At 45.8% G+C, this 23,597-nt stretch overlaps 1 protein-coding gene across 1 annotated transcript in view; it reads left to right on the top strand.

Annotated features, from left to right (window-relative positions):
* The window catches only part of LOC141147271 (solute carrier family 15 member 2-like), a 78,281-nt gene extending 54,965 nt beyond the window's left edge, over nt 1-23,316 (top strand). Inside the window, exons 16-23 of the mRNA XM_073634478.1 lie at nt 822-956; nt 1,208-1,360; nt 9,452-9,498; nt 13,714-13,821; nt 13,904-14,000; nt 19,008-19,160; nt 19,435-19,539; nt 21,648-23,316. Of these exons, the coding sequence (XP_073490579.1) occupies nt 822-956; nt 1,208-1,360; nt 9,452-9,498; nt 13,714-13,821; nt 13,904-14,000; nt 19,008-19,160; nt 19,435-19,539; nt 21,648-21,845 (996 nt within the window). The 3' untranslated portion in view covers nt 21,846-23,316. The remainder of the gene's footprint in view (nt 1-821; nt 957-1,207; nt 1,361-9,451; nt 9,499-13,713; nt 13,822-13,903; nt 14,001-19,007; nt 19,161-19,434; nt 19,540-21,647) is intronic.
* The last annotated feature ends 281 nt before the right edge of the window (nt 23,317-23,597 follow it).

The following is a 23,597-nucleotide window of genomic DNA, read 5'->3' as shown; positions in this document are numbered from 1 at the left end:
TATACCTGTTCTTGGGGGAGGTTTGGTGGGTTTCTCAGTGAATTGAGGAGTGGACCATACACTTACCCCCCTAGGGCCAGCACAAGGAATGGGCAGTAGGGATGGCTGCCCTGGGCACTGCAGTATCATGTGAGGTGGGGGGGCACCATAAGGAGATTGGGGAGAGGAAATTTGTGTTGGAAGGGGTTATGGGGGGGCGGGGGTTGTCAGGAGGTAAGAATAGTTCTAGGAGAGGAAATTTGGAGAGGTGTGCTAGGAGTGGTGATTTGTGTTGGGAGAGGGGGAAAGGGTGAAGAGGATTTGTTCTCAGATCAGACAATTTTTTTTGGGGGGGGGGGGCGGGGTGTAATTTGTGCTCGTAGGGATGATAGGAGGGCAAAACATTTATTTTTATTTTTATTTTTTTTTGGGGGGGGGGGGGTTGTGCTAGGAGGGGGAGATTTGGAGTGGGGGGAGAGGATTTGTGCTCAGGGGGGATATTTTAGGGTTAGAGGAGGGGGGGGGTATGGTGCTAGGAGCATATGGGAGTAAGATTTGAGCTGGGGAGGATGGGGGAGCAAAGTGGATTTGTACAGGAAGGGAGGGGGGAATTTATGCTTAGGGTGGACCATGCAGATTGCTGCTCGATTTTTTGAGGGGTGGGGTGGGGGGGGGGGAATTTTTGCTGATACATAATCATGCATCTTGGGGGTAAGAGGGAGCAATTTGGCATGTTCGCCCTGGGCTCTAGATGACCTTGTCCTGGCACTGATACCCCCCCCCCCCCCCCACATTTGTTTCTTAAAGTCTTTGTTTTTAATTATTTTATTCTGGCATTCCAGGTGTCCAATCCGCTCGTTCCAAAGGCCGGAGAGAGCTACGTGCAGGTTCTGAACTTTGCAAACCAAGATGTCACCGTTCAGGTGCCAAACAATTCTCCGTTCACACGGCCATCACTGATCAAAGGAGTTTTCCAGGTAAGAAACGCGCCACCTGAGCAGTCACATGACACAGGGGAGGGGAATGAACGTACAGAACAGTGAGATTAAAGGGGAACTCCAGATTATACTTTTTTTTTTTTTTTTTTTTTACATTTTGGGTGGAGTGTAATCGTGTGGTGAAGGGTTTGCACCTCTGTAAGGGTTTGATGGTCTTCTCTGCCTTCCAGTCCAACTGACCCCCCCCCCCCCCACAGACCTCGTGATATCTGTGTGTTTTCCTGCTGCAGGATCCCAATTACATGAAGGTTAACTTCATTGGCTCTGCGAAGGTGACTGTGGAAATTCCTGGAGCGAACATTTCCTGCACAGAGGACATTCACGAGGAAGCCACATACTCCTTATTGGTGGATACAGTGAATGGCAGTCTGTATTGTAGAACGGTAAGTTGGACAGAATTATTCGACAAGTGATACATGGGAGGTCTGGGAAGAGGGGATACATTTGATTTGTGATATATGACGGCGCTGCCTTCCAGGATCCCTAGGGGGCGCGCGCCCGCCGCGTCACTCGGGTCCCGGTGCGCGTGCCCGGCGGCCGCGTTGTCCGCCGGGCACCCGCGATTGCCCGGTAACCGAGCAGGACCGTGGATCTGTGTATGTAAACACACAGATCCACGTCCTGCCAGATGGGAGGAGACCGATGGCGTGTTCCTTGTACAGAGGAACACCGATCGGTCTCCTCCCCTTGTGAATCCCCTCCCCTCACAGTTAGAATCACTCCTTAGGAACATATTTAACCCTACAGCGCCCCCTCCTGATTAACCACTTCATTGCCAGTCACATTTATACAGTAATCAATGCATTTTTATAGCACGGATCGCTGTATAAATGTGAATGGTCCCAAAAATGTGTCAAAATTGTCCGATGTGTCCGCCGCAATATCGCAGTCACGATAAAAATCGCAGATCACCGCCATTACTAGGTAAAAAAAAAATAATAAAAATGCTATAAATCTATCCCCTTATTTTGTAGACGCTATAACTTTTGCGCAAATCAATAAATATACGCTTATTGCGATATTTTTTACCAAAAATATGTAGAAGAATACGTATCGGCCTAAACTGAGGAAAAAAATTTGTTTAAAAAAAAAATGTGGATATTTATTATAGCAAAAAGTAAAAAATATTGTGTTTTTTTCAAACTTGTCACTCTTGTTTTGTTTATAGCGCAAGAAATAAAAACCGCAGGGGTGATCAAATACCACCAAAACAAAGCTCTATTAGTGGGAAAAAAAATTATAAAAATTTCATTTGGGTACAGTGTTGTATGACCGCGCAATTGTTATTCAAAATGCGACAGCGCTGAAAGCTGAAAATTGGCTTGGGCAGGAAGGGGGTGAAAATGCCCGGTATTGAAGTGGTAAATGGCATCCCAGTCTTAGTCCGTAGGGTTCAATATTGAGTTGGCCCGCCCTTTGCAGCTATAACAGCTTCAACTCTTCTGGGAAGGCCGTCCACAAGGTTTAGGAGGGTGTCTATGGGAATGTTTGACCATTCTTCCAGAAGAGTATTTGTGAGGTCAGGCACTGATGTTGTGCAGGCCAGTCAAGTTCCTCCACCCCAAACTCGCTCATCCATGTCTTTATGGACCTTGCATTGTGCACTGGTGTGCAGTCATGTTGGAACAGGAAGGGGCCATCCCCAAACTATTCTCACAAAGTTGGGAGCATGAAATTGTCCAAAATGTCTTGGTATGCTGATGCCTTAAGTGTTCCCTTCACTGGAACTGAGGGGCCAAGCCCAACCCCTGAAGAACAACCCCCCACACTATAACCCCCCCTCCACCAAATGATTTAGTCCAGTGCACAAAGCAAGTTCCATAAAGAAATGGAGAATGCGAGGCAGGCCTTCTCGTCCTACATCAGTGCCTGACCTCACAAATGCTCTTCTGGAAGAATGGTCAAACATTCCCATAGACACACTCCTAAAGCTTGTGGACAGCCTTCCCAGAAGAGTTGAAGCTGTTATTGCTGCATAGGGTGGGCCAACTCAATATTGAACCCTACGGACTAAGAGTGGGATGTCATTAAAGTTCATGTGTGTGTAAAGGCAGGCGTCCCAATACTTTTGGTAATGTATTGTGTGTGTGTGTGTGTGTGTGTGTGTGTGTGTGTGTGTGTGTGTGTGTGTGTGTGTGTGTGTGTGTGTATATATATATATATATATTATATATTTATGGTCATGGCCCTATGACCGAGAGAGTTGTGGATCACATAAACACGCGACAAGACTTACAACATAAATAGACCTGAAGTGTGCCTTGGTGGTCTGGTCTGTATGCCAAGAAAAGGGGGCAAAAGACTCAAATAGGGGAATAACTCTTTATTGATTCTTGTGGTTATTGGTGAAGGCTTGTGCCATTTCTTCCTGAGGATTTGGGATGTATGTGGCAAAACAAGTGGCCTAGTTTCTTGATTACATGGTCTGGTACTCCATGCTGGGAGGCAGCTGAGGCTGCTCCAATCCAACAGGAAATGTCGAGACAACTGACTGGGGTTGAAGCCCAAGTTGCTTAGGAGGATCCTGACATGCTTGATAAACTGGCTGCCACTCAGGGGGCTGGTTAGAAAGGGTAGCAACGAGCTACCATCAGATTGGCTGGGTAGATGGGACAGTAGTCGGTCAAGCACCGTTACCGGGCACCTGGCGTTGTTAGTCTAAAACAGGTTGATGTCAACCCCGGGGCCGGTTTGATGCATTTTGCAGACTGTGAGATGAAGGGTGTAATGGTTAGAAAGCGAGTCAGGTGGCGTCAGAGCAGTGTCTGACTGCCGGAGCCGCTGACGGTAAATTCACTAAGTCGTAGGAAAACGTAGAAGGCCTGGTAGATGGCCGCTTGGATGACTAGGCTGGGCAAAGACCCAAATGGAGAATGAGTAAGGATTTCAGACATGTCTCTGAAGAGGGCACTCGTGATAGGTAGGCGTTTGCCACTGACTACAGGTTGGTGCTTCAGTATGCCCCGTAGGAGGGACTTGACTGCATGGACCAAGAGTACTGAGGGTTTACTGGGGTCCTGTAAGGACAGGAAATGCTGGACGTCGGCTAGGTATAGCCTGATAGTATTGTGAGAAAGGGCCAGCTGCGTTGTGGCAATACGATGTAAAGGCTAGAACTTATCTAACGTCACCTATCACTGCTTCGGAGCAAGAGGCCAAAAACTTGCGGTAGGTATTCCAAGCAGTGCGATAGGCCTTCAGTGTGTTGCATGCCAAGGAGTGGTTAACGAGCTGGGTTGCTTCGACGAGATGCGACTTCAGTCCATCGTCAGGAAGGACCAGGGTGGGACAGGAGTAGATGTTGGGTCAGCTCCAGGCTCCTGCTGGAAAAACAAAGTAAGGTTGAAATGGGACAGCGCATCAGCTGCGATTTTGCATTTGCCTGGAATATGTGACTTGGATCTACCTTTATTGATGATGTTGGCCATGGCCTGATTGTCTGTGGTGAAGAGCACCGTCTGTCCTGTCCAAGTGTGGCCCCAGACCTGGGCAGCTGCCACGATGGGATACAGTTCGAAGAGTAATGAAGACTGGGTGAAAGCAGAAATTAAGAGAATTTCTGGGGGCCAAGGTTCGGTTCAGCTGGTGAGGAACATGTCCCACATAGCTAAGTCTGCTACTGCTGCTTGGTCTAGTTTGAGATCTTGGTCTGGATCTTGCACTGGTGTAAGAAAAACTAAAAGGTGTGATATAAAGGACCGTCCTTGAGGAATAATCCTCATCGCGAAGTTCAGCATCCCTAGTAAGGATTGCGACTGCCTCATGGTGCACCCTTGTGACCCGGTGAAGTGGTGGATAACTGTCTTGGTACGAGCTAGTTTGTCGGGAGGCACGCTAGCCTGTATGCTACGTGTGTCCGGAGTGACACCTAGGAAGGTGATAGAGTGTGGCGGGCCTTCCACTTTATGCTCGGCTATGGGCACGCTGAGATTGCTGAACACTATTCTCAACTACTCTAGATCTGCCCGTGGTGTGTCTGGTTGTTCGAAGAGCAGGAAGTCATCGAGGTGGTGGATAACTGTGGGCGGTGGGCCTGGCGTGACTTTACCATAAATGAACTGGCTCACCCCTGTCATGCGACTGACCCTGGTGAAGATGTGAACTGTACATTCTTCCCCTACTATTTTTTACCTGTGAAGATAAAGTCCAACCTGGTGCCGGATGGAAACCTGAACTAAGGGAGAAAGACAGAGAAAAGATGGAGATGAATGGCCAACTGGGTGCCGCTGATTGTTTGCCAATGAGGTGTGTTTGCAAGTTAGTTTGTATTGGGGTTTGCACTTAGGTGCGTGCCGCAAAGTGTTATATACTACTGGAGACGATATTGCGTGGTTGCAAGGGTGTCAGTGAGTGTCAGGTTGCTGGGATGATATTGCGTGGTTGCAAGGGTCTCCATGAGTATGAGGTTGTATGAGACGATATTGCGTGGTTGCAAGAATCTCGATGAGTATAAGTGTTTTTTTTTTTTAGATGATATTGCGTGGTTGCAAGGGTCTCAAATGAGTGTCAGGTTGCTGAGACGATTTTGTATGGCTGCAAGGGTCTGAACGGGTGTCAGGTTGCTGAGACGAGATTGCGTTCGTCGCAAAGGTCTAGATGAGTGTGAGGTTGCTGAGACAATACTGCATTTTGCAAGGGTCTCAAATGAGTGTCAGGCTGCTGAGACAATATTGCATGACTGCAAGGGTCTCAATGGGTGTCGGGTTTGCAGAGATGATATTGCGTTTGCAAGAGACTCGATGAGTGTGAGGCTGCTGAGACGATATTGCGTTTGCAAGGGTCTCAACAAGAGTGTCAGGCTGCTGAGACGATTTTGCATGGTTGCAAGGGTCTCAACAGGTGTCAGGTTGCTGGGCCGAAATTGCGTTGTGGTAAAGGTTTTTTTTTTTTTAATGAGTGAGAGGTTGCTGAGACGATATTACGTTTTGCTAGGGTCTCGACAAGAGTAAAGCAGCGTACAAATGATTGGATTTTCCGATGGGAAATGTTGGCTGACAGGCTGTTGGCGGAAAATCCGAGTGTGTGCACGCTCCATCGGACAATTGTTGTCGGATTTTCCGCGGACAAATGTTGGATGGCAGGTTTTAAAATTTTCCGCGGACAAATGTCTGTTGTCGGATTTTCCGAGCGTGTGTACACAAGTCCGTCGGACAAAAGTCCAAAGTACAAAACACGCATGCTCGGAAGCGAGGACGAGCCGGAAGCGGTCGGTCTTGTAAACTTGCGCTCGTAATGGAGAATTAACATTCATGATGCGGCAAATTATGAAATCTGGAAATGCAGCGCACAATTCTCTTCTTCTTTAATGGGATAATAATGAAGCTGCTTTGCTGGTGATACTGATGGAGTTATTGCAAACACATTTTCAAAGGCTTATTTTTTCTAGTGATATCAAGAATAATATTTTTTTTTTTTTTTTTTTATTTGGGCAAGTTACCACAACACCATTATCCGGTAGTTTTTAAGATCAAAGATACAACTATGTTGGTGTCCCTTGTAATTTTACATTGTATTTTTTTTAATGTAACTGCCGACTCCCAAACTGTCATTTGAAGTAAAACACATAGCCAAGTATTATTCTACACAATTTTTTTATTGTGTATTAAAAAAAGAAAACAAATAAAATTAGACATGATATCTGCCAATAGAACTTCACCAAACAAAAAGTGCATTCTATGCATCCAAAAATATAGAAAATATACCAAATCAAATCATTATTCAACCAAAAAAATAATGTCAAAGCAATAACTCGTTATCTCCTCTGATTCCGCAACATGTCTGGCTGACGAACGGCCATTCAGAAACTAACTGAAAAGCGCGAAATGAAAAGCGCTAAATGAGCGCGAATCAACACTCACCAAACTTCTACTAACACGAAATTAGCAGAAGGATCCCAAAGGGTGGCGCTAAAAAGCTGAAAAACCACGTAGTACGTCACTACGTTCTTGATTGTTGGCCAACGATTGTGTGCCGTGTGTATGCAAGACGAGTTTGGGCCAACGCCCTTCGGACAAAAGTCCACAGTTTTGTTGACCAACAATCCGATCGTGTGTACGAGGCATAACAGGCTGCTGAGACAATTTTGCATGGCTGCAAGGGTCTAAACGAATGAGAATTGGGTTACTGAGAAAAGGATAGAAACACCTGGTTTGTTTGGCGGCTTACCCTACCCTTAAGCGGGCACTATAAGGGATAAGGACAACGTCCGTTTGATTCATAGGTTCCGTAGGGAGAACTAATGAACGATATGGGAGGCAACGGATGGTAACGAATTGATGGGACATAAAGAATGTGGTAACTAATCTTACTTGCGACAGTGGGGCATGCAATTGAGTTTGCGCCGGACTGTGGCGGGGGTGCAACATATCGGGAAGGTGTGGCGTGATGCCGTGCACGAGGCAAAACAACAAGGTTTGGTGTAGAAAATAGTACGAATGATTCGTAAGTTCCTCTGCGGGGACCGAACACATGGTACGGGAGACACCGCGAGCAGCCACACATTGACATGACAAAACACGGTAAAGAGTCCTACCAGTGACCATATGACTGGTTCGCATTGGACTGGAGCGGGTGTGCAACACATCCGAAGAGCGTGGTGTGGCGCCGTGCATGACGCACAGAAAATAACTTTGGTTTGGTAAATAAATGAGAGAAGAACCGTGTACAAACGATTCGTAAGTTCCGCTGCGGGAACGAAAACGCACGGCATGGGAGACACAAGGAATGGCAGCGGTAGAAGGTATGCAATGTATCTGATACAAATCAGTTGTAAAATTTATGAAATGAATCCGATACGAATCGGTAGTAAGGAATATTGAATGAATCTGAAACAAATTGGTTGTAGAGTGTATGCCACCCCTTACTCTGAAACTGAACACCTACCAACCACCCAGCCCCCCCAGGGCTAATCAAGTGCAGACAAGGCACCGGGTGGGTCTAATTACCACCTCAATCAGCCACAGAACCCGTCCAAACAATACATCTCCAAACGGATGAGATGGCAACCTCATGGACAGTAAATCTTATAACGAGTGAAGCCTATGGTGAGTGATATTGGACAACGACCGACAGCGGCTCGGAGGCTCGGATCTACAAATGAATCGTGTTTGACAGAAGGAACTTATGAATTTACTACACGTGTGCCGAATGATGTCGACAACAACTGGAAGGGATGCAGGATAAGAAGCATAACGAATCACAAGATTGCACCAAAAAAGGTTTGAATACTACCTGCGACGGTGAGCAGAACCACCAACGAAGACCACGAATGAAGAAGCCACAACGCATTTGCGATCGAATGCACAGACTCACGAACATGGGGTGAGCTGGGAAGAGTTGGCCCAGTGACATGTAGTATCGCGCACTGAACCGACAAAGAGCATGGGGAGTGGGCTGCTTAAATACCCCCATAAATTTAGGCCACCATACTGGCCTTCAGTGGCGTCGCTAGGGGGTGGCTTTTGGGGCTATAGCCCTGAAACTGGGGCCCAAAGCCCTGAGTCTCTGCAGGGGTCCCCAAGGGGAGGGGAGGCTCTCTGGGGACCCTGATGTAAGTGGGGAGCTCTCTGGGGACCCTGATGTAAGGGGGGCTCTCTGGGAACCCTGATGTAAGTGGGGGGCTCTATGGGAACCCTGATGTAAGGAGGAGGATCTCTGGGGACCCTGATGCAAGGGGGAGGCTCTCTGTGGACCCTGATTTAAGGGGGAGGCTCTCTGTGGACCCTAATGTAAGGGGGGCTCTCTGGGAACCCTGATGTAAGTGGGGGGCTCTATGGGAACCCTGATGTAAGGAGGAGGATCTCTGGGGACCCTGATGTAAGGGGGGGCTCTCAGGGGACCCTGATGTAAGTGGGGAGCTCTCTGGGGACCCAGATGTAAGTGGGGAGCTCTCTGGGGACCCTGATGCAAGGGGGAGGCTCTCTGGGGACCCTGATGCAAGGGGGAGGCTCTCTGTGGACCCTGATTTAAGGGGGAGGCTCTCTGTGGACCCTAATGTAAGGGGGGCTCTCTGGGAACCCTTATGTAAGTGGGGGGGCTCTCTGGGAACCCTGATGTAAGGGGGGGGCTCTATGGGAACCCTGATGTAAGGGGGGGGCTCTCTGGGGACCCTGATGTAAGGGGGGGCTCTCTGGGGATATACACACACCTGCGTATTTTACTGTATATACATGTGTATGCCCACCCAAGCATATGACATTCTTTGCTACGCTGCTATGGGCTCTAGCCCCCAGATCTTTTGTAGACCTAGCAACGCCCCTGCTGGCCTTCATATATATAATTTTTTAATTTTATTTTTGGCTGTAAATAGTTTATTTGAATGCTTTAGCATTGACTAGCCAATACAATGCTGGTGACTTTGGATAATATCGATCACATTATAGAGCTGTTTAGGTCCATACAATCCATAGCTGTAATGTATTTTAGTACTGAACAGTTACATTGTAACATTTATGGATTTTTTTCTTCTCCTCTAGATTCAAGATTCCAATAGAAAACCAGCCAATGGATTAGCAGGGGTCAGGTACGTCTTTTGTGTCTATTGTGTGATTTATGTTGTAGATTACAGAAATGTTTCTCTGTGCAAAACCTGAATTGGCCCCAGTATGAATGTGAGTTAGGGACCTTAGATTGTAGATTGTAAGCTCCTGGAGGGTAGGGACTGATGTGAATGTACAGTGGATATAGAAAGTCTACACACCCCTGTTGGTAAAATGTCAGGTTTCTGTGATATAAAATATCTTCCATCATACTTGATTTGATTGTAGCCGTATTAGTGCAATTGTGACAGAGAAAATTGAGTACTGTCCGTGATACTTTTATTTGCACTAACATACAATTTTTCAGGACAAGCTTTCGGGGTATGTCCCCTTCTTCAAGGTTCAAGCAGTACTGATTCACAAATTTTTAAGCAGAATGTTAAAGAAGAAGAAAAAAAAAAAAGAGAAAAACAAAACACATACAAATCAATGGTAATAAAGATAGCAGCAGAGTTAGTGAGATAAGACAGAGGGAGAGCTATAGAATGCAGGGGGGGGGGGGGGGGGGATACTAGTCACAGAGGGGTCGTAAAACTTTAGCATAATGTGTAACCAATATCTAAATTTAGGCCGTTATTTTTTGTATCAAAAAGAAGTATCATTCTTAGTTCAAACGTTTTCCTTTCCTGGATAGTTCTGAAATTCACTTTAAGAACTAAAACATTGAGGTCTTCTATAGTGGTGGTCCGAACAGCATACAACAAAAGCCATACAGATATTATCGCTATATTGATGATATATTCATGATCTGGACTGAAGGTGAAGAAAATCTAAACCAATTCTTCTCATTGATCAACACTTTTCACCCATCTATCAAACTAAAAATGGACTATTCGAACACACATGTCAACTCCCTGGACACTACAGTATACATCAGAGGTGACAAGCTTCACACGTCGATATACAGAAAACCGACTGACCGATGCAGCTATCTTCACAGTTCTAGTTTTCACCCCCAACACACCAAACGGGCCATCATACACAGCCAGGCCATCAGATACCACCGAATTTGTTCAGACCCAGAAGACAGAGATAAATATCTCAGAACACTGGCAGACTCCTTCCATAAGAAAGGTTACAAAGACAAAACCATCAACAACAGCATAAACACAGCCTTGAAAACCCAAAGAGCCCTTGCACACTGGGGCGGTTTGCAGGCGCTATTGCGCTAATAATAGCGCCTGCAAACCGCCCCGAAAGTGCCGCTGCTGTCATCCCAGTGTGAAAGCCCTGAGGGCTTGCACACTGGAGCGATGCGCTGGCAGGACGGTAAAAAAAGTCCTGTCAGCAGCATCTTCGGAGCGGTGAAGGAGCGGTGTGTATACCGCTCCTTTACCGCTCCTGCCCATTGAAATCAATGGGACGGCGCGGCTATACCGCCGGCAATGCGCCTCTGCAGAGGCGCTTTGCGGTGGTATTTAACCCTTTCTCGGCCGCTAGCGGGGGGTAAAACCGCCCTGCTAGCGGCCGCATACCGACGGTAAAACGCCGCTAATAATAGCTGCGTTTTACCGCCGACGCCGCCCCCCGCCCCAGTGTGCAAGGGCTCAAAGAGAAAATCTCCTCCAATACACAGAGCAAAAAAACAAATAACCGAGTACCTCTAGTCACCACATACAACCCAACACTAGAAGGGATCAAAAAGATAATCAAAGATTTACAACCCATTATAACAGAGGATGAAACGCTGAAAGGAATATTCCAACAACCCCCATTATTGATATAAATAAATAAATCCGCGCTTAGGACAGTATAAGAGCTGCTGCCTATCCCTAATTAGTACCCCTAGGGGTCTAATTGCACAAATTGATAGGTAATAAGGAGATATAAAAGGCACTGCCCTCTATGTTGATTGTTTATAGGTATGGATATCATAAACTACACGCTAAATTCAAATGACTATGACATATAAGAACTCCATCACTAAATGCCGTAATGCGGTCTAAAGATAGAGAAGACCTTATAATTGGAGCAGACCAAAAAATAAAATGAAATAAATAAAAACACCAGTGATACAAAAAATGTTAATTACTGCTTAATAAATATTAGAACTAGGTCACCCCAGTGAGAATATATTGTCTGCCATGTAAAATTGTGCTGACTATAGTGAAACAAATAATACTATAAACTGTGCAATTAGTAAAATTGAAATTGACCCCAAAGTTCAAAAGTTTTGGGACAAAATGGCGCTAAGAAAAACATTTTTTGTTTATATTTAGTAAAAAAAGATGAGTGAATAAAGGTGTCAGTGCAATGTCTGTTTTGCCACTCCCATATTCTCTGCAAAATGTTAGATTGGGTAGTGACTAACCCCAAAAATCAAAAATATTGTGATGGTGAGTGCCTGCTAGAAATAAAATTACTTATTTGTGTAATCTTAATAACGTAAAATGCAAGGTAAATCGCTCCCTGAGCATTAAATCCAATAAATATACAATCCCAAAAATATCATGCATAAACAATTATTTCCAGTCTCTTGTGTTTTTATAGCAGGTGATGGTTCATTTCTAGAAAGTTATTTAATTAAAAAGTTTTTTATATATATATATATAATCCATGTAAGAAAGTTTTTAACCAGATGGAAAAACTAAGTTCAGTATATATATTGTTTATTTCACCCTTGAGGGCATCCACCAGTGACTTCTGTGCGTTTTAATTCAGGTAGTGACTTGAAGTGCTCACCCCCCAGTGCTCCCCCACTCACCAGAAATAATCACCCCTACAGGGGTACCGAGCGACAGAGTGGGTGCCTTAGGGTGGTTGATGATCACTCCAGTTCTGCTGCCGTTCCTCTGATTTATGCGATCCTTACAACTGTTCCAGGTTAAGCTATGTGCTCCAAATTGACCAGGTTACTCCATTGTATACCACCTTTGTCTGTTAAACTCTCCGGGAATCCAGAGACAAGAGAAACACAAGGAGGCTGGTCTCTAGTACTTTTGTATCTGAGTTCCTAGCTGAACCCATATACTGTTGTATGTTGGATATCTGTAAGTGTTTTTAGCACCAATAAAAAGATAAAAAAAAAAAAAATATATACACAGTGGGGACAGAAAGTATTCAGACCCCCTTAAGTTTTTCACTCTTTGTTATATTGCAGCCATTTGCTAAAATCATCGATAGCGACTTATAATAACCAATATGGGGCATTTTTGTTTTGCATTCCTTTAGATACGCTCATGACTTGTCATGATTTTTGTAGTCGACTTTCGACACGATTAATTGCATATCTATTACATGTACATTTTCTGTTCCTATTTATTAGGAGTGTCTTCGGTACATATATTCTTTATGCATTTTTTATGTATCTATATATAGATTTTTTTTCTTTTTTGGTGTTGTTTATTCTTATTATCCCATCTATATGTAAACACCATGACGGGATGTGTTAGCATTTATTACGTTTGATCATTGTCTATTGGGTATATAGGTATACATGTTCTCAAATTATATTCTGGGCTAAATTAGATCCTTCTCCATCCCGACCCACAGGTGTTTCTTAATTCTTTTGGGATTACAAAGTTTTTAATTGCATGCAAAGGGTGCAAGCCCAAGTGTGAGGCACTGATTGGTGGTTTTACTAGTTTTCTCACCCCACCCTTTTGCCTATTTATACACATTTTATTCTTGTCCACTTTAGCTATGAGTAAGCATCCGATGATGTGAAATGCGTTAGCGATTGTACCCTGTCTTGTCTCTATTTATGTGACTGTATTTTGGATTTTTTACGTTCTACAATAAAGATGCCTTAATTCAGAGTGCAGCAGTCCAGGAACCTTTTTATCTCCACTAAAATCATTTAAGTTAATTTTTTTTCCTCATTAATGTACACACAGCACCCCATATTGACAGAAAAACACAGAATTGTTGACATTTTATGCAGATACATATATAATATATGTGTGTGTGTGTATATATATATATATATATATATATATATATATATATATATATATATATATATATATATACACACATACATATAATAAATATATATATTATATAAACTGTATATATTAAAAGCAAACAAAAAGGCAGTCTCGATGGAACAATCTGTCTGTCTCATAACATTTGTTTTTTTCCTACTCATACAAAATGCATGTACATGGACTTTTGCTTGGCAAATTGCTATGTGGATTGTTTTTTATAAATGCACCCCTTTTTTTGTTCGTTAACTTCTGATTTTCTATTTCTTGCAGATTTATTAATTTGCTCCCAGAAACTGTCTACGATATCAAGATCGGCGATGCAACGATCAACAGTGCCAGCCTCAACATATCGCAATATTTCACCCAGAAAAGAGCATTGTGAGTGAATTCATGATTAATGAATTGATCGATCTTTCACTGACCGTAAACAGTCTCGTAATATTATTTATTCTCTCACCAGTACCAAACTAACTGCCGTGACTTACAAAGGAGATAAATACACGATTGACTTGGGTCTACTGGACTTTGGTGCCGCATACACAGCAGTACTGAGGGAGGTGAGTAACATTTTGGCTTTCTTACCTTCCAAGGAATCCTACAGCCTCGTTATTGCTATACACCATATGACCAAACATTCGTGAACACCTGACCATCACATATTGTTGGACATCCCATTTCAAAACCATGACTGGTATTATGAAGTTGCCCCTTTTCCCATGGCCTCTGATATGGCTATAACATCCTACACCCTCCTAGGAAGACTTTCCACAAGATTTTGGAGGGTGTCTGTGGGAATTTGTGCCCATTTGTGAGGTTGGTTACTGATGTTGGATGAGAAGACCTGGCTAACACATTGAGCCTCGTGTTGGGCACCAAAAAAATTCAGCTCAAAGGTGTTCAGTAGGGCTGAGGTCAAGGCTCGGTGCAGGACACTCAAGTTCCTCCACACCAAACTAGTCAAACCATGTCTTTATGGAGATGGACATCCCATTCTAAAAACCATGACCATTATTATGGAGTTCCCCCACGACACGTAACATGGAGGTTTCCCCCATTGTGGCGAGAACATCCTCCATTTATTTGGGAAGACTTTCCACAAGATTTTGGATGGTGTCTGTGGGAATCTGTGACCATCTGTAAGGTCAGGTACCAGTAGCGGCTGGTGCTCCATTTTTGGGGGGGCTTCCCTTGCGTCTCCTCCTCCTCAGCGGCTTCCTCCTTGGCGGCCAATACAGCCGCTTCTCCTCTCGGCCAATCAGGTTTTAAGACCCGCTTCCTGATTGGCCGAGAGGGGAATCAGGAAGACAATAGTGAAAATTAATTAAATTAAATATTAATTTAATTAAAGCCCACCCTTTTTCGAAGCCATTAAGAGCCTCAGGCTCTAATCGTGTGCTTCCAAAAAAAAAAACCCCCATTGAAATCCATACGTCTGGCGCCCTGCAAGTAGATTAGGGGCCCGGCACATAGATTAGTCGAGCAGCGCCCCTGCGCCCCTTATGGACGGGCACCCACTGTCAGGTACTGATGTTGGATGAGAAGACCTGGCTCACACATTGGGCACCGAAAAAAAAAAAAGAGACCTAGCTCACAATTGGAATTCCAATTCATCCCAAAGGTGTTCAGTAAGGTTGAGGTCAGAGCTCTATGCAGGACACTTGAGTTCCTCCAGTCCAAACTGGTCAACCCATGTCTTTATGGAGATGCTGGTTGAGAAGACTTGGCTCATTCTAATTTATCCAGAATGTGTTCAGTAGGGTTGAGGTCAGGGCTCTGTGAAGACCACTCAAGTTCTGTCACACAATCTCTTTATGGAGTTGGCTTTGTACACAGGGGTACAGTGATGGTAGACCAGAAAATTGTCTTCACCAAACTGCTTCCACAAGGTTGGAAGAGCACTTGTCTTTGTATGATGAAGTATTAGCAGGACCTTTCACTGGAAACACTTGAATGCCTTCATTTGGAGGGGGGTTCACATACTTTTTTTTCCAAATAGAGTATTTCTGATTATTTTTCTATTTAGCAGCTGGATGGATGTGCTGGGACTTGTAGTTCCAGTACAGGTTGAAGAACCCAGTTTCTCCCCAGGTGGGTGGGTCCGATCTCAACCTTCTAGTACCAGGGCCAGATTAACATAGGGGATATTGGAGCTGCAGCTCCAGGCCCCTTACCTTAAGATAGGCCCATTTGCCAAAAAATTGGAAGATCTACCCCACCACTGGTCAAAATTTGGGGCTCGTAGCCAGTTTAAATACAGGCTGGCACACTCTGTTTGCAGCAGACTGAGAGGATGAGCTCACAGTGCCTCTCCTTACTTCTTGTCAGTGGCACTGAGCTCAATGGACAGCTTGGAGCCTTGGACCAATGGTAAAGTACTATTGGCCCCAGCTGTCCAATAAAAATGCTGCAGTGGAGGCACGCCTCTCACTGCAGTGTCATAGAAGGGGGCGTGTCTGAAAGACAAATGCTCCCTTCCAGTCCAGCCCTCCTAATTAGAAGGAAAAAACATGTGTTTATGTGTATAAGATTTACCCACAATCCCATGTTTTTCTCACACAGTTAAGAGGGAGAATGAGAATCTTCTGCTGCTGCAAAGGTACTGTTTTAATCAAGCTAAAAATGATATACAGTGGAACCTCAGATTACGAGCGTAATCCGTTCCAGGAGTTCCATAGTCCAACAAGGTAAAACTACCATTCAGCAATGTAAAAGAAAAAAAACAAGGAGGCGGCAGTAGCACCTCATGAACGCCTGTCAGCTGCTGCTATACCACTCACTGAAAAGCAATCCACCACAGATCACTTTTCAGAGGGCAGTAAGCATTACCGCAAATGTGAAAGAAACTTGAAACGCATCATCCATTTCACACTCCCCACCAACCAGGTCACTCCCCACCAACCAGGTCACTCCTCACCAACCAGGTCACTCCCCACCAACCAGGTCACTCCCCATCAACCAGGTCACTCCCCATCAACCAGGTCACTCCCCATCAACCAGGTCACTCCCCATCAACCAGGTCACTCCCCATCAACCAGGTCACTCCCCATCAACCAGGTCACTCCCCATCAACCAGGTCACTCCCCATCAACCAGGTCACTCCCCATCAACCAGGTCACTCCCCATCAACCAGGTCACTCCCCATCAACCAGGTCACTCCCCACCAACCAGGTCACTCCCCACCAACCAGGTCACTCCCCACCAACCAGGTCACTCCCCATCAACCAGGTCACTCCCCATCAACCAGGTCACTCCCCATCAACCAGGTCACTCCCCATCAACCAGGTCACTCCCCATCAACCAGGTCACTCCCCATCAACCAGGTCACTCCCCATCAACCAGGTCACTCCCCATCAACCAGGTCACTCCCCACCAACCAGGTCACTCCCCACCAACCAGGTCACTCCCACAGTGTTATTGTGTTCTCCCAGTGGAGAGCCTTCCCTACCCACACAATACAATCATCAGTGTTGCTAACTATAGCTGGCAGTACTGATTGTTTTGCGAAAAACCTGACAGGCTGGTTTTACTCAAGTCAATTAAAAGATTAACTTGTGTACAACCAGCTAACCCATACATAGATCGACTATGGCTGGTCTCTGCTTAATTTCAAGCCCTGTATGGCCCACTTAATTATTACGCAGTCCCTAAACATCCTTCCACAAACCATTTACATTTTTCCTTCCCAGATTCCTTCATCCTCCTCACCTGTACGTAGTGCCCACTGTCATCCCCTCCACACTCCTCTCCTGTACATACCGCTCACTGTCCTACCCTCCACACTCCTCTCCTATACATAGTGCCCACTGTCATATCCTCCACACTCCTCTCCTGTACATACTGCTCACTGTCATACCCTCTACACTCCTCTCCTGTACATACTGCTCACTGTCCTACCCTCCACACTTCTCTCCTGTACATACCGCTCACTGTCCTACCCTCCACACTCCTCTCCTGTACATACTGCACCCATCATACCCTCCACACTCCTCTCCTATACATAGTGCCCACTGTCATACCCTCCACACTCCTCTCCTGTACACACTGCTCACTGTCATACCCTCCACACTCCTCTCCTGTACATACTGCTCACTGTCCTACCCTCCACACTCCTCTCCTGTACATACTGCACCCATCATACCCTCCACACTCCTTTCCTATACATAGTGCCCACTGTCATACCCTCCACACTCCTCTCCTTTACACACTGCTCACTGTCATACCCTCCACACTCCTCTCCTGTACATACTGCTCACTGTCATACCCTCTACACTCCTCTCCTGTACATAGTGCTCACTGTCATACCCTCTACACTCCTCTCCTGTACATAGTGCTCACTGTCATACCCTCCACACACCTCTCCTGTACATACTGCTCACTGTCATACCCTCTACACTCCGCTCACTGTCCTACCCTCCACACTCCTCTCCTGTACATACTGCACCCATCATACCCTCCACACTCCTCTCCTATACATAGTGCCCACTGTCATACCCTCCACACTCCTCTCCTGTACACACTGCTCACTGTCATACCCTCCACACTCCTCTCCTGTACATAGTGCCCACTGCCATACCGGTCTTTCTTCCGTGTTCTTTGCCTTCGGTCTCTTGCCTTGGCTGGGCTGTGTTGCTTTCACTCCCACGCATGCTCATGCGCATCCTCTCTCTCAACCTCCCTCCCTTACCCCTCTCTCATCCCCTTTTTCTCTCTCTCATCCCCTTTCTCTCTATTTAATTTAATTTGTTATATCAAAAAATTTTTGCATTTTTATTTGTTTGTTTTATAAAAGCCCCACCAAAATCCTCAGCACCAGGCCCATGATGTTCCTAATCCGGCCCTGTCTAGTACAACATTCCAGAACGAAAATTGTGGTGTTTAACCCTTTATTGAACAGAGGTCTTTAATGACAAGATATTCAGGCTAAATATAGCAGCATTAGTTCTACTGGCAATAACGAAGTTTCCCATCTATATAATCTTTGCATTGTGTTCATTTCAGGCTTTGATTTGATACATTGTTTTCATTACTATCCGGCTCAGATCAGAATTGTTACTATCAATATTTAGAGATCCAACCATCTCCACAATTGGAATCTGCAGAATTGGTTTGAAATGCTCAGCACCATTTCAGTCCCGGCTCCCGGGACACAACTCCGCCCACAGTCTGCCTTGGGCCCGCCCAGTGACCACTACTATACTGAACACCCTAAACTGCAGGGTTTGATGGTTCAATCTAGTGAGTGGGCAAAACCACCTAGTCACTGGGCGGGCCTAAGGCAGACTGTGGGTGGGGTTATGTGCTGGGATTATGCAGGGACCACCCACGCACAGCCCCCAATCATCCTAATGAATAATGTATCAGGGTACAATTGTGATCCCAGGACATGGCCCAGGACACATCATCATTTAGACTGAGGGTCAAGATGTGGGACTGTCCCAGCAAGTCCGGGACAGTTGACATCTATGGTCTTTATTTTATTTTTTTTTTCCTTACAAATCAAATATTTAATAGCTTGGTATAAGCTGCTGTCTGTTTCCGTCTCACATGTGAACTTTTCTAATCAGGTGGATGAAGCCAAGAAAGTCATTAAAGCCTACAAGATGGAGGACATTGATGCAAACGGCGTGCACGTGGCGTGGCAGGTCCCCCAATACATCCTGCTGAGCGCCGGTGAGGTCATGTTCTCAGTCACCGGCTTAGACTTCTCCTACTCCCAGGTAATCACTGACAATGAGATAATAGGTCTCACCCTGCACCTGCTGGAAGGTACACATGGGGTAAAAGGGGGCACTCCACCCAGAACTGATAATTCCATGTATGATGGAGGTTGAGGTGTCCCCTCTGTCTTGAAGGGACTCATTCGAACTAACTGAATGAAAGGGGTTGGGGGCCAGGGACTGTGAAGCTAGGGAGGAAAGAGCTAGATTAGATTCTTGGCACTGAAGGTGCTAAATGTTGACTTGTGACCTCTTTGTGTCTCCCGTCTCCCAGGCTCCAGCCAGTATGAAGTCCGTCCTCCAGGCCGGGTGGCTGCTCACTGTGGCTTTCGGTAACGTCATCGTGCTAATTGTAGCCCAGGCCGGATCCATGGAACAGGTAACGCTTATCAGTGAACTCTCAACTTGGATAAAAGTGTGAGGCCGGATGAGGATCAGGATTTGAGGCTAAAATTCCCATCTGTGCGTCTTCCAATCTGAAGACAAAACAGTGAATGTTTGATGACCAGTCATAAAGTAATACGATCACCGTGATTTCCCGCTAAAGTGATTTCCAATAATACCGCGCAAATGAAGCCTTCTGATGCCCATCTGTCCCACCTCTCGTTCCTTAGTCCCTCACTCTATGGTAGAGCAAAGCCCCAGTAGAATCCTTATATTGGACATACTCCCAAGCAGGACAAGATACTCAAGTGCCCAGGGTAAAGATGCAAAATCCCCCCCCCCACAAAAAAAAAAAAAATTCTAGCACTAACCTGCACATTCCCCATCCCCCCCCCCAAGCAAAAATTCCCTTTGTAAGCCAAAATTCTCCCCAAACAAAATTGCAAAACATCCCCCCCCCCTTCCCACTACATATCCTTCCCTGCTGCAGTCCCCCCTACCAGCACAAATATTTGTACCTCCACCCCCCCAGGTCAATTCTCCTTCCCCACAAATCAAATCACAAATCATCCCTCCTTGCACAAAATCCCCTCATCTCCCCTCCTAGCAAAAATCCTCCCCCTCCCACACAAATCCCCCCCCCTACAATTCCCCTCTCCCCTAATCCCCCTTCCAGCACAACCCCCCCCCCCCCCCCAATCACCTACCTAGCATTAATACTTTCTCCCCTTCAAACCCCTCCTCTCTCGAAGTATAAATCCTCTCCCCCCTCCAGATTTTCCCTCCTGGCACAAATCCCCCCCCTACAAATTCCCCCCAAATCACACCTCTAGCACTAACCCTCTCCCCCTGTGAAATACCCACTCCTAGCATTAATCCTCTCCTCTCTCTAAGCATAAATCCTCCAGATTTCCCCTCCTAGCACAAATCCCCCCCCTCCTACAAATTCACCCTCCTAGCACAAATCTCCCCCCTCTGATCCCCCCCCAGCACAAATCTTCTTCCATTATTCCCTTCCCCCAACACAAATCCTTTCTCACCTTCAAATCCCCCTACCTAGCACAAATCCCCCCCCAGGATTTCCTCTCCTAGCACAAATCTCCTTTCAAATCCACCCTCCTGACACAAATCCCCCCCCCCCCCCCCCAAATCACCTACCTAGCATTAAACCTTTCTCCCCTACAAATCCTCCCACCTAGCAGAAATCCCCCATCCTCCCCTCATTCCCCCCAGCACAAATCCCCTTTCAAATCCACCCTCCTAGCACAAACCCCCTAGCACAAATCCTCTCCCCCAGTCCCATCCCCAGCACAAATCCCTCTCCCCAAATCACACCTCTAGCACTAACCCTCTCCCCTCTGCAAATCCCCACTCCTAGCACTAATCCTTTCCCCTCTCTAAGCATAAATCATCTCCCCCTCAAGATTTCCCCTCCTAGCACAAATTCCCCTTCCTCCCCCTCAACCCTCACTCCCAGCACGACCCCCCTCCTACAAATCCACCCTCCTAGCACAAATCTCCCCACCCCAGCAAAAATCTTCTTCCCCCATTTCCTTCCCCCAGCACTAATCCTTTCTCACCTTCAAAACCCCCCACCTAGCACAAATCTCTCCCCCCCCCCCCAAAAAAAAAATTTCCTGTCCTAGCACAAATCCCCCATCCTCCCCCTCATTCCACCCTCCCAGTGCAAATCCCCCTTCCAAGCACAAATCTCCTTTCAAATCCACCCTCCTAACAAAAGCATTAATCCCCCCCCCCCAAATTACCTCCTAGCACAACTCCCCCCCCCCAAGCACTAACCCCCCCTCCAAATCCTACCTTGTACCACTTAATCCTCTCCTCTCTCCCCCTTCTAGCACAAATACTCCCGTTCTCAGAGATTTTCCTCTCACTTCCTGTTGTGTCTCTCAGATAAGAAGTGACGGGAAATCTCCCCAACAGGATAGACAGACAAAAATAAAGTGACCGGAGATCTAACTCCTCCCTACCCCATCCATAACTGAAGAAAAATATACACAATTGAAAATACATTCTACAATATGTTAGTATTGAATTTGTGTATATTTCTATAAATCAACTGACCCTCCTTCTCTCGCCTCGCAGTGGGCGGAGTTTATCCTGTTTGGCGCCCTCCTGGTCGCTGTAGCCATCATCTTCTCCATCATGGGATACTTCTACGTTCCGGTGGACCCCGATGACCTGAAGGAAGGCAACAATGAAGATGATGATATCGAGAAGCCAACACCCGACTTCGATGAGACCGGTATAGACAATATAGAGGAGAAGACCACGAAGATCTAAAATGTAGAAAACTGAAAATAAGCTACATTAAAATAACAAACTTGTTTCTATAAATCTGAAATTCTGCTCTTGAGCCTCTCTCTGGATTGGACGGTTCCTGACCAGCCGTGTATGTTTTCCTGGGTCATCATCATTCCTCTTCACAAAGGACTTTATCTTTCAGCCATGATGGACACCGAACCAAAGGAAGCTGTATATAAAATCAGCTTTTTTTTAGTGATCCCCACAAGGGGGCGCTATATAGCCAGTGCAGCTGATGGGGGGGGGGGGGGATACAGGAGCCCCTCCTGTGCCTAACCGGGTCAGCAAGGGGGGTCCCAGGACTTGCAGGAGCTGTCGGCTTTCCCCCACCTTAACTCCACTTTGTGCACCTTGCCGGGCAGTGCTGAGGAAGATTGTGCCCTCCAGGCCGCCATCTTGCTTGATCTCAGCAGTGATTGGGGGGGGGGGGGGGGTGCCGGCCACAGTCTCACATGATGTGATCTGGTGAATGGTACATACTCCTGATCCCTGCATTCTGTACATTACATACTCCTGACCCCTGCACACTGTACTTTACACACTCCTGACCGCTGCATTACGTACATTACATACTCCTGACCCCTGCATTCCGTACATTACATACTCCTGACCCCTGCATTCTGTACATTACATTCTCCTGACCCCTACGTTATGTACATTACATACTCCTGACCCCTGCATTCTGTACATTACATACACCTGACCCCTGCATTCCGTACATTACATACTCCTGACCCCTGCATTCCGTACATTACATATTCCTGACCCCTGCATTCTGTATATTACATATAGCCCCCCCCCACTCATTGACACATCATTGCCTCATTCTACTCCTTTATGTGAACAAGAGCTTGGGGGGGGGGCTGTCAGGTAGGATGTATGGGGCCCCGTGATTTATAATGGTGGCCCTGTACATTGGGTTTTAACCCAAAAAGTAATATATACGCACACAAGATATCACCGGCCAAGTCTTCTGGATAAAGTTAAAAACAAAACTTTATTTCATTTGAACTTTCTTCATAAGACTTGGCTGACGATCTCTCGTGTGCATGAATCGTTCTGTCTTCTGATAAGATCCACTGCTCTGTAGCGCCCCCTTGTGGGGATCACTAAAATAGGCTGATTTGGTTAGATATGAAGATTGCACTGTCATTGATTTTTGCCTCTTCCATATAAGTGGAAAACGATTACAAAAAAAAAGAAGAAAATTGATGATCTCCTATCAAACTTTTTCTTGCAGCGGAGAAAGTTGTACATTATTTTGTGTTTATTCCATAAAAAGCCGCGTCCTCTGACCCGAGTATAATGCACTTTATCAGTCGATCGCTTGTATGGCCCCATTGTATCGTATCTGCTGTTATTTCAAATCATGGACGTTGCCAAAAAATAAAAGAAATTCATATATTGTTTATAAATAAAATATATTTTAAAGTACTTTAAAATACAAGAATCTTTGTGTGACTTCTGTATGTACAATTTACAACGTAATGATTGGTTCAAAATTCATCCATTCATCTTCCAATCTTAGACTAGGTTGACACCAGTGGCGGCCCGTCCATAAGGGACGCCTCCCAATCCATGCGCCCGCCCCTAATCTCTATGCAAGGCGCCGCCCCCTAATCCATGCTCCCGCCCCTAATCTCCATGCAGGGCGCCGCCCCCCAAATCCATGCTCCCGCCCCTAATCTCCATGTAGGATGCCGGATGTTTTTTTTTTTTTTTTTTATTTCG

Source organism: Aquarana catesbeiana, linkage group LG06, assembly GCF_042186555.1.
Source record: "Aquarana catesbeiana isolate 2022-GZ linkage group LG06, ASM4218655v1, whole genome shotgun sequence".
NCBI classification, from domain to species: domain Eukaryota; kingdom Metazoa; phylum Chordata; class Amphibia; order Anura; family Ranidae; genus Aquarana; species Aquarana catesbeiana.
This window is presented reverse-complemented; position numbering and strand designations above follow the sequence as displayed.